Source organism: Musa acuminata, chromosome BXJ2-8 (assembly GCF_036884655.1).
Source record: "Musa acuminata AAA Group cultivar baxijiao chromosome BXJ2-8, Cavendish_Baxijiao_AAA, whole genome shotgun sequence".
In the NCBI taxonomy this organism is placed as follows: Eukaryota; Viridiplantae; Streptophyta; class Magnoliopsida; order Zingiberales; family Musaceae; genus Musa; species Musa acuminata.
Window position 1 is genome coordinate 47,699,370 of NC_088345.1, and position 11,468 is coordinate 47,710,837.

At 37.1% G+C, this 11,468-nt stretch overlaps 1 protein-coding gene across 1 annotated transcript; it reads right to left on the reverse strand.

Moving 5' to 3' along the window:
• Positions 1-1,034: 1,034 nt before the first annotated feature.
• LOC103996364 (uncharacterized) lies at positions 1,035-11,328 on the reverse strand. The gene is made up of 8 exons (XM_009417275.3): positions 10,959-11,328; positions 7,253-9,999; positions 4,959-6,312; positions 2,973-3,307; positions 2,772-2,891; positions 2,111-2,280; positions 1,350-1,441; positions 1,035-1,248 (listed from the first exon to the last, which is right to left on the reverse strand). Exons 1-8 carry the CDS (start codon positions 11,137-11,139, stop codon positions 1,211-1,213), a joined length of 5,037 nt encoding a protein of 1,678 aa, XP_009415550.3. The 5' UTR covers positions 11,140-11,328; the 3' UTR covers positions 1,035-1,210.
• Positions 11,329-11,468: the final 140 nt, after the last annotated feature.

The following is an 11,468-nucleotide window of genomic DNA, read 5'->3' on the forward strand; positions in this document are numbered from 1 at the left end:
GTTCATATTATTTTCTGCTGTTGTCTCATCTACGGTTGCTGCTTCTTTAAGTTGATATCATTTGGGAAATAGCAAATATGATTTAGAGAGGAAGCCCGTTTTGGAGCGAAATGTGATCAAGAAAGTTGACTCATTAGCCCCATCGGTGCTGAAGATTTCTTGCGTTTGAGATGGGATTTGACTCTACGAATTTTGTGTTCCCATGGTTTGGTTTTTACAAGACTGACTTCCCCAACGAGGCTCAGTTTTGATGGTCAATTAGGAGGAACAGTTTAGAAGTATCAGTTTTGATGGTCAATTAGGAGAACAGTTCAGAAGTATCAGTTATGGAACACATATGAAGATGACAAACATCATGTATGATTCTAAGTGTATTAGCAAAAGCTTATCATTTTAGGACTAATTAGGAGAATAGTTGTCACATCAAAAGTCTTTGAATTCTTTTTTTGTTTTTTGCTAGAAATCTATCTAGGAACAAACAAGAACTAAACAAATCAGTCTCGATCAGGAGAGTGTTAACAAACAGAGTCTTATCTCCAGTTTTAGATATGCTTATAGATTTTATATGGCTTTCATAATATTGTTTGTAACAAGAGGAATTAATAATTGTCGTAAAGGTGTCCTTCAAAGTTCAAACCCATTTACAAAGGATGCTTTCTTACTAAGATTGCTTATCATTACCAATGTTATATTGATTCTAATATCAGTTATCACAATTTAATGGGATAATTGACTAATTAATCTTACTGAACCCGAAGTATCAAACAAATATACTTAAACACAAGTTAATGGTAGTAAAATACATTTTACTCTTATAAATATTATATTCAAGTCTAATCTCATTTTTGATACGAGACTAAATCATACGTTGAAAAATAGTCAACAACAGCATTCTATTGCATCGTTAATTCTTGTCAAATACACATACTATTTGATGGTGCCATGTGAGTATCGAGCGACAAAGTTTTCTAAGAGGAATCAAGACAAAAGATAACCTTTGGTATTAGAGACACACACACACACACACAAAAAAAGGAAGAATTCAATGATTCATTGAAATGGATTCTCATTCTACCTTCAGTTAATTTTCTACAACATTTCTTTATAAAGCTCACAAGAAATGGATTAGTATCGTAGGTAGAACACACAAACCATCAAGGCACTGCTTCAGGTTTGTTGTTGGCTGCTGATAAACCAAATGACACCACAATTACAATGGCCACCGCCGAGCAGCAGAAGAGTATAGAACTGCAAAGAAGTAGTATTTATTAGATTAGATAGAGAATCAGGGAGATAAATTGACATGATAAGCCTTTGGTCAGAAAAAAAAATTGTTTTTTATCAATTACCTTCGCTTAGGTTGAAATTACTCTTACGGCAAAAGATCTCCAAAGGGTCTAAATGTTGCTGTGAAAGTAGGATTTTGCCCAAGCATTCTTTTCTGCGATAAATGATGCAATAGTTTGCAGCCACATCAGCAAAGCAATTGAATAAATAAAATGATGGAAAATGCAAAATCAATAAAATTAAAAAGAGATGCAAAAATAGACCAAGTAGTTAAAGATGACATGCAGATTTGGCATTTGCAACAGGATAAAATAGCAGCTGCAGAAACCACAGCATAATCTATCAGGTTGACTTTGCAGAGACTACAAGGTCCAAAGGGAATCTCATCTTGTTAGTAATAGTTATTGAAGATGCGTATGATTTAATGAGATATGACCATTTATTATATCCACTTAACAGAGATGGCATGTGCATAAGCTAGCAGTAGAAACATCAAGTAAATAAAATAGCATTTGCAAAAAAAAAAAAAAAAAGAATATGTAAATCCACTTCATATCTATAAGGCTGATCTATTATTGCAGAGACCACAATATCATACCCAATGGAATCTCATCTTGTTAGTAACTGTTATCTAAGACCAATTACGATTAAATGAAATATGACCATTGTATCATATCCACTAATTGAAATGGCATATTTCACAAGTTAGCAGTAGAAACATCAAGTAACCATTCTTTCTGTATATTTGGTTGCTTTCATGGGATCATTTCCAACATTTGGTGTATTATCTGCATGCATTAAAGCCTTATCAAAGAATACTCACTCAGCCCAAGAAGGACCATGCTTCCTTCTGCGCATGTTTTCTTCCTCTCCATCCTCATCATCGGAGTCTTTGTATGGAGATATCTCATATGATTGAGAATTCAGATTTTCTTTAGTGGTAGACATCCTACCTTGAATTACTCCTTTCATACAATCGGAGCTGATAACCACCTTCAATAACACAATTAAAATAAAAAATCAGGAAAAAATAAAAATAATTGGTAAAAAGACTAATTTCAGAAGTCAAGAAACCAGAGACGGCACAATCAGGTGCAAGAAACTTTATTTTGAATGTAATAGCTGGAATGGCCTGTGTATATGTATATATATGCATCATGCATATATATATATAAAGAATCATACAAAGACTCTGATTTTTTATGTACACAAAAATCTTCATGGCCATTAATTTGCTAAAACCTTATGAAGAAATCCATCATGTAAAAAAGCCATCGAACTCTCAGAAAAGATTCAAGTGAAATGAAAGTTTTACTAAAAAAGTACAAACAAGTTCACTAAAACATACAGGTCAACATCCTCTAGATAATTAGTAATTAGCATGGCATTCAAAAAAAGCATGTTAATCTTGGGATACAAAATTATCATTTCACAGTTATTTAATAAAAAACGATGATGGCACAAAGACTCTATCCATGGACTACCTTGGTGGCAACTGGTTCCACTTCCATTGTGTTTCTAAACCCAGCAACCTCCCCTCCCTTTTCTGATTTCAGTTGCAGCTTTGCTTCTAGCACCAGACCTTTCTTCCTTCCCTCATCATCCTATGTGCATGATCATGTCAATGAAGGAACAAAATGTCCAGAAGATCTAGATATAGTAATGTATATCAAATTAGAACTTACTGCAGCTTTACATCGAAGTTCTTTTTCCTCTTTCTTTGTATGTAACCTTTCATCCTGTTCTCTTTGCAACTTCCGAGTTTCTTCAATGCATCTTCTTTTTCGTTCCTTCTCCTTCCGTTCTTCTTCTCTCTGCCTCTTCCTAGCAGCAATATCTGCTTCCTTTCTTCTCTTTTGCTCCTCCAACTGTTTTTGCTTAAGTTGTTTCTCCTGCTCTAACCTTTCACGCTCAAGCTTTGCTGCTGCTTTCCGCATCTCACGTTCATTTTGTTTCTTTTCTTCAAGATGTTTCGCAGCCTCCGCTGCCTCTAGTGCTTTTACTTTAATATCTTTCTTTCCTACAGGGTAACAACGTCATCATGCTAAGTGACTAATGCAATCACAAGCAGTGAGCCAGTATCATACCGATCTGGGTGATATCAACTACAACTGGAGAAAACTACTAATATATGCAAATGTATATGAACATACAACATATGTATGGAAATATGTTAACATTATAGAATCATAGCACATAATTTACCAAATATACAAGATTCATTAACATCTATACTGACACAATCTAGTATGAGTCTTTCTTAGGGCCCATCATGAACATAGCATTACTCTTTCTGACTCTGAAACAATATTACAGCAGTGACTCATGAAAGAAGTCTGCAAAACAGTAGTTACTGAAAATAGCCACAATATCTTGAAGAAAAATAGCCACAATATTACAATTTCTAAGCAAGACTACAAAATTCAAAATGCAAATTTGAAGATTAGTCTATTAGCATAAGAAGCTCCACAGTATATTGAGGGAAAATTAAAACAAGACATCATGTTCAGAGAACTTTGTAACAGTACTTGTAGGGCCTTGAACACAAATGCCATATGCACAGAAAAAGTAATTATTAGATCAACATCAACATGCTTCAGTATACAATGTGTACTTAGCAGGACAAGGACTCCATACTTATAGGACAAAATTCATTAGTGGTTCAAATAAAATTAATAAAAAAAACAGATTACTCAGTAAAGTGGAGATCACAACCTTCCACAATCAGAGCTCACCATTACACATTCAAGGCTCAGAAAACTAGAGTTAATGGATAAATTGAACAAGGTTGTCTCAATGTGCTGCATGATCTAAATTTATTTGGGACTATCTGGATTGTTCCAAGAGATAAATTCAAGACCAAGTATATGGGCATCATATAAGAGTATGTATGTACCTCCAGCACTCTTTGTTATAAATTGGAAAGCAAGCTAAGAGATTCATTGCACAGGTGTTTACCATTATTACGCCAATAGATACATGCCGAAAGACACAGCCATCCTTACCAAATAGCATGGGCTCTTCACCAAGTTGATTCTGGTACAACATTGGCGTGGCAGTAAATGACGTTATGATACTATGCAGGCAAACTAGCTAGCAAAACATGGTATCAAATCAAACCCATAAGTTGCTTAATTTCCAATAACCTAAGCAAACATCCATATAGAACAATGTCACAAGGGAAAATTCATATATGCACAATCAAGGTACAGGGCAGAAAAAAGAAGGAAGCAACCAAGAATGCAAGAGATCAACAATTTGCGGATGTTCTTATCTTCTTATCTCTGGCAGCAAATTTAGGTTTAGTTATTTCATATAGAGTTGACGAGCGACGATATGACATTTAGATACGTACTCAGCATATGTTTTGAAAGCTAAGTAAATTTCACACTAGCGTTAATAGTGCCAAATTTTCTAGTGCAGGAAAAATAAACAGAGAAAAAAGTTTTAAAGGAAGTTGACGAGCGACGAGCAAGGAAGTATAAAGGACCTTCTAGATAGGTGTCATAAAATTTTCCCATGATCATAAGATAGATCTTTATACCAATCAATAAGATGACATTTAGATAGGTACTCAACATATGTTCTAAAAGCTAAGCAAATTTCACACTAGCATTAATAGTACCAAATTTTCTAGTGCAGGAAAAATAAACAGAGAGAAAATGGATCACCTTTTGTAGTTGTTGCTTGCTGCTTTTTCTGAAGCATTGGGATGAAAGAAGATATATTGGAGATGATATTGTTTGGCTTACAGCCTTTCAGAATACTTGCTTGGCTTCTATTCCTTTCAACTGCTTTCACATTTATTTCTGGCTTGTTACATAAGGATTTAACCACTTTCCCCTCTTTCTTTCCATTAATTGAAAGACATTGATTCTCCTTATCTGCCGTCAGATCTTTATTGCCAGTGTAAGCAGTTGCCAATAGCAAATCAAAACTAGTCTGAGTTCCTGAGTGGGATTTCGCATTTGAAAATTCTATACTTCCACTGTCAAGGAGCATCTTGGTAAAAGGAACAAAAGTTGATGCATTTTCGTATACTGAAGTGACATCTTTAAGCGATTCCCTATTATTCAGAACTTCGATTCCTCTTGAGCAAATCCCCTCTTTGGAGGTGCTTAATTTATCCTGACGCTCAATATCTTCTGTGGTGCTAGAATTTTCATCAATTCGAAAGCACACAAGTTCAGGGTTAGTACCCACTGTCTGTGAACTGGCACCACTTCTACTTGAAGCCTTTCTCAAAGCGGAATTTTCAATTGGAGGTGTCCGAGGAGCTTTACTACTTGCCCATGCAAATCTAGCACTGAAAGGCGTGCTATTGGAAGAAGTCCTTTCCACAAACGAACAATCAAATGATGAGCCCAAGCTGTTGTAAAGATCAGAAATTTTGTCATGTTCGCTTCTAAATTGTCCTGTGTAATCACCATAAAAACATAGAGAATCATTGTGCAGGTGCTCCAAGAGGCCATTAGGTAATGACTGAAGAAGATCAGGAATGTTGTTGATTTTATAGTTTCCTGAAGGACGGGCCGTGGGTGTAATCAAATGTGTAGAATTGCCATGCTGCACATCCAAAGGAATATTTTCTTCCTTGAAACACGGATAATCAACATCATAGCAGATATCATTTTTCTTAACAGGAGATACACCAATACTGAAACCCTCGAACTCTGGCATGGAATCATCACAGTTCATGGCCAAATTGTTCTGAAAGTTTGACAATACAGATGCACCATATTTGCTCAAACTTTTCCCTGCATCAAAAACTGTCCCCTCCTCTATAGACTGTAAATTGTGGCAATAAACTTCAGATACTACATGATTCGATTTTCCATCAGCATCGTTTCCTGAGGAGCCAGGTTCTTTTGGTTCAGAAAGAGTAAATTCAGTGCCACCAATTTCAATCATTAGAGAGGGCCTGGAGTTTCCATGGGCCAGACTGGGAGAAGTCAGACCTTTTGTGCATTGAGTTGGCAAGGGAATATCCATGACTTGGTCTTTACTTTTCAAGCAAGAGTCATCCTACCAAGTAAGACAATTATTAATCTAAAAAATAAGACAAAAGATAAACCAAAACAGAAAGCAGAAAAGCTTCATATAGACTTGCAGATCATGGAAAGAAATTCATAACAACATAAACTTGCTACAAGATGCTTCTAAGGACTATTAGACACAGTCTGCCTATAAAAAACACAGGAAATTCATTGTGAGAACATGGAGAGAGGGAAAGGGAGTAATGGAAATGGATAAAGCAATTTCAATAAAGCTTAATAATAGAATACAATGTACATCCAAGCAAGATATGCAATTTCGAATAACATAGTCCGGTACGGGCGGTACGTATCGGTCCGTCAGCTAACCGGTACACGGACGGAACGAAATATTTATATATATATATATATATATATATATATATATATATATAAACGAGGCGACGTCGCCCCGCCTGGGAGAAGAGAGAGGCGACATCACTGAAATTTATATATATATATATAATATATATATATACCGAACGGTATACCGTTATCGCCGAGGCGATGCGATATCGCCTTTTATAAAAAATATATATATATAATCTTTTATATATAAATATATATTTATTAATTTTTATATATATAGGCGACGTCACCGATATATATATATATATATATATATATATATACCGAGCGGTATATCGCTCGGTATACAGTATCGTACCGTATCGAGCAAACGTCGAAACTCCGGTATGGTACGAAATTGCATACCTTGCTTCCAAGTGATTCTAAATCTTTCTAATTTGCTTTAGGGTACATACATACTGCATCAACTAAATTGCAGAACTACATATATCTTTACTAATTAGACATCTCTATAAATGAACAAATGTAAACATAGACATATCAACATAGCAAACTAGACTACTATAATATTAGTCCAAGTAATTTCTTGTAGTATAATCAAAATAAAATGACCTTTTCGATACCTCTTTCAGACATTGCCTTTTGCTTTGTTGATGAAATTCTGAATTGCTCCTGAACTCTGCATTTTCGATATCCATATTCAATACATTTTCAGAGGGAGATGGTGTGATCTGCATTTCTTCCAATGGAACAATATCTGAGCTCACTTTGCTGCTACAGCAAGTGTCTTCTTGAGTATGCAGGAGCTGATGAAGTGTTATTCTTGAAGTAGCAAGAACACCATCTGAGTAACAAATCAACTTTCTCCTCTTAGACCATGATATTTCACATGCATCAGTCATTAGTTCACTTGATCGCTTTGAACTAGTTGTATTACCAGTTAAATTTAGTTCTGAATAAGAGTAAGTCTTCCCATGCCTGTTCAAGCTTCTTAAAAAGTACCGAGATTCCGATGAATGATTCTGAGTTCTAACATTGTATGATAACTGAGTAATACTCTTTTCCATTGCATCCATTATGTTTTCACTGTTCTTGTCCTTCTTGGTTACTGACAAAAATTTCTCTAGTGAAGGTGAAATGTAAGCATTCCCTTTACTAAGACCAACATCCTTTGGAACACTAGTAAAGCTCCTCAGAGAATAGCTAGCTCTTGTAAGCTTACTCTCCATTTTAGCAGCATTTGGTGATTTCCTGGTGAGGATTGTCTCACGAACATCTCCAGTTGTGGTGTCAATCAAGTTTTCGTTGGCTGACAAAGACATGTAGTCATCTGAACGAGGCAAATCAGAACCGTCAGATATAGAAACATCAAAATTTGCAGACAAACTTCTTAAAGGTTGACATCCAAGTCCTGCAGAATCATTTTCGGCAGTATCTACAATCAGAGGGGATTGGGAAACTTCTGCACTACTGTTTTGCACTGTAACGACCTCAACCACTTCAGTTTCTAGGCTAACTTCATCTATCAATGACACTGAATGAGCACTCTGAACATCATCTGTCAGTTGGTCTTGGCTGCAAACCGATCTTTTTACAAGCTTTCCCTTGCAACTGCCTTTTGTTCTGTGATCCACTAAGCTTCCATCAGACTGTTTCTTAGAAGAATCAGTTGCACTTACCATCTCCAATGATCTTACAGTAGGAACATGTGGAGATGTCTTTGCACATAATCTAGATCCAACCGTATCAACAATGTTAAGTAATTCATCTCTCTCCACATGATCTTTACCATTAATTCTTTCAGCTTCCTTTCTTATAACTTCCGTAGCAGCCAAAACACTCTCATGTTGGACCTGTTTTTTCCCTGATAAAACGAGCATTGTTTTAGAATTTCTATGGAGTTCTTCATCTTTAATACACTGAAGAGATTCTGAAAAAGAAAACTCAAAGCAACTGCCCTCAGTTTCTCCTGCAAAAGTAGTGGTACGGTCCTTGTTTATATCATAAGGCTTAATATTGTCAGACAAGTATTGAATTTGTTTGACATCAGAAATTATCTGAGGTTGTCTGGTGGCTACAATGCTTGCCTGTCCACTTGTAGTAGGTTCACCACTTTGCTGCATTGCTGACTGCTCTGTCAGGCTTCTTGATGGACTTCCTTGACAGACATTATACTGAAAACTTTGATGATCTGAAAAGTTCAAACAGGATCTTAACATTGAGGTAGAAGATGTCGGTGCATTAGTCAAATTCAAGTTTTTAGTTTCCTCAGACAATGATGAATGTTTTTGATGATTCATATCATATGTTGTAGAGAGGGGACAACAGTGTGATTCTATTTCCTTTGCAGTTGAATCCCTAACAGCTACCTCTGCACTTTGCATAACTTTAGCATTCGAGGCATCCTCTCCAGGCTGAAATGCTCCAAAGTCAGGTGCAGAATCCTTGCATAGTGGATCCTCTTTTACTGATGGTGCTGACTGAAACTTCCTAAGTGCACCTGAAGTACAACAAAGATTTTTTTTCTGAGAAAAGGAACCATCAAATTTTTTATCCTGATGGCAAGCTTTTATACCATCAAAACTAAGTTTCTTCACAACAGCCAATAATTGGTTGTGAGACTGATGAGAATTTTCAGAGGGTACTGCTTCCAGTCCAGGAACAACAGAATACGATCCATTTAAGACAAACTCCTTTGCAAGGGCCCCAATACACTGTTCCTTGGCTGAAGCATCATGAGGAGAGTTGGCTATAAGATCAGGTGCCTCTCGTGATACTGTTTGCATAAAGCTTGCTTGGTTTGCAGTTGCTTTACTAGTGATGAACCCTGAAGGACTTAATGGTTTTGATATGTTGTCAAGAGATGGAAGACAATCAAGTGTTTGAGTAGCTATACCATTAGGAACCATTGAGTTCTTCATATCTGATGTTTCTTCAACATGTTCGGGCATCAAAGACGCAGCCATGGTGCGAGTTGCTCTACGAGCATATTGTTTTACGGTACACTCATTTCTAGAATTTGCATTCAATTTTTGGTTAAGATGACTCTCAGGTTTCCATTGCATTGACCTGTAGCATTGAGCACTTGCAATCTGGTCAAAGACAGGTGAATCCTTAACATCTTCAGAGCATGCAATATAACACTCTTTTTCATGATCTTTGTAAATACCATCACTTGTGTCTCTATCATTGTGCTCTGGATAGATACATTCATTAGAAATGCACATTTCACTTGCAAAGCTACTATATTGACACATATTGGTACTCTTGAGTGCAGGCAGGGTGTGGAGAGTGTTGTGATTTGTCGAAGGAGTGGTGGCCCGTGGAAGAGGAAATATGATCCTTTGAACAAGCTGCTCCCTGATTAACTCTGCATAAAAATAAATATACTATAAAAAAAATATACGCTGAGTACTATGTTGCAAATCCAGTAGCTCACTGACCATGAGGCTCTTTTAAAATTTCCATAGGGTTAGATAAAAGTTGCCATGGCTCTTATTAGAAGTATACATTTGATAAACACCAATCCCCATACCCAGCATGCACATGACAATGGAAAAAATCAAACAACAAAATAGTTAGGAAATAATTCACTAAGTTCTTCCAATCACCCACATAATACCCACAGAGATCACCTTCAAACCGCCAGATATTTCCCTCCAAAAATGAAAGGCATGCGAAAAGTCCTTATCTACTCTCTTACTAAATAGGACAGAAATCAAATTCTTACCTTTTTTAACATTCTTGTCTCTCCTTCCTTACCGGGCACCACACAGAATGCAGAGCTTAAAGGTTCCAATCTCTCTACTGCTTCATATTCCAAATTCACAGGCATCCTTTAGTGTAAATGCAAATCTTTCAGCTTAACTTGAGTTGTGTCTTAAATTGTAGATTTGCAACTGCCACTGGCTTCTCAGAGACACAGAGGTCCGAGCAGCCTGCCAACCAGCTCCTAGAGAAAAGGAATTGGAAAGCTGTTGCCCAATTCAATGTCATCCCAGATTGTCTGCCTAAGACATTTGATGCCTTAATTTGCATTCTACGATATTGTTGCATATGCCTAGCTGATTTCCCAAAATTTCCATCCCAAACAACACATAGGAATCGCTATTGCAATTCTAGAACCCAAATTGGACTGGATAATTCACAGATTTCATAGAACAACTTTCCGATTTGTCAAGGCCAATGAGAAAAAAGGACGAACGATCGATCGATTCAGCGACAAGTACGAAAAGAAAGTATAGTTATTGCAATTCTAGAACCCAAGACACAAAGAACCCGAAACCAAGTGAAAGATCCAAGAAACCCAGGGCAAGGAAGACGGCAAACCTTTCGGGCGAAGGGCGTCGGATCCGGTGTCCCAGAGCCAGGGAGGGGGCCGTCTGCCGTCGGCAAGAAGGTTGTACGCGAGGGATTGGCCGTACGACTCGATCTGCTCCCTCAGCTGGCCCTCGATCCAGGCTTTCCGGTCGAAGACTTGCATGAAGAGGTGCTCCAGCGTCGTCGTCATCCCGGTCCTAGTCCGGACCGATCAAGAACAAGAACGACGGATTTCGGAACCCTAACGGCAAGAAACCCAAATCGAGGAGAAAGCCATTAGGTTTAATCGATACCTCGGCGAGAGAGAGCGAGAGAGAGAGGTCGGTGAGCGGGGAACGATTTGAAATGTTCGAAGGTGAAGAGGGGGGAGAGGTTTGAGGTTAACGTGTACCGAAGGAGAAACTTATGCACACAACATTAATGGAAGTTGGCCACCCGGAAAATGAAAATAGTAAATAAATATAATAATAATAATAATAATAATAATAATAAAGAGATATTTAGATATTTATCATTTCA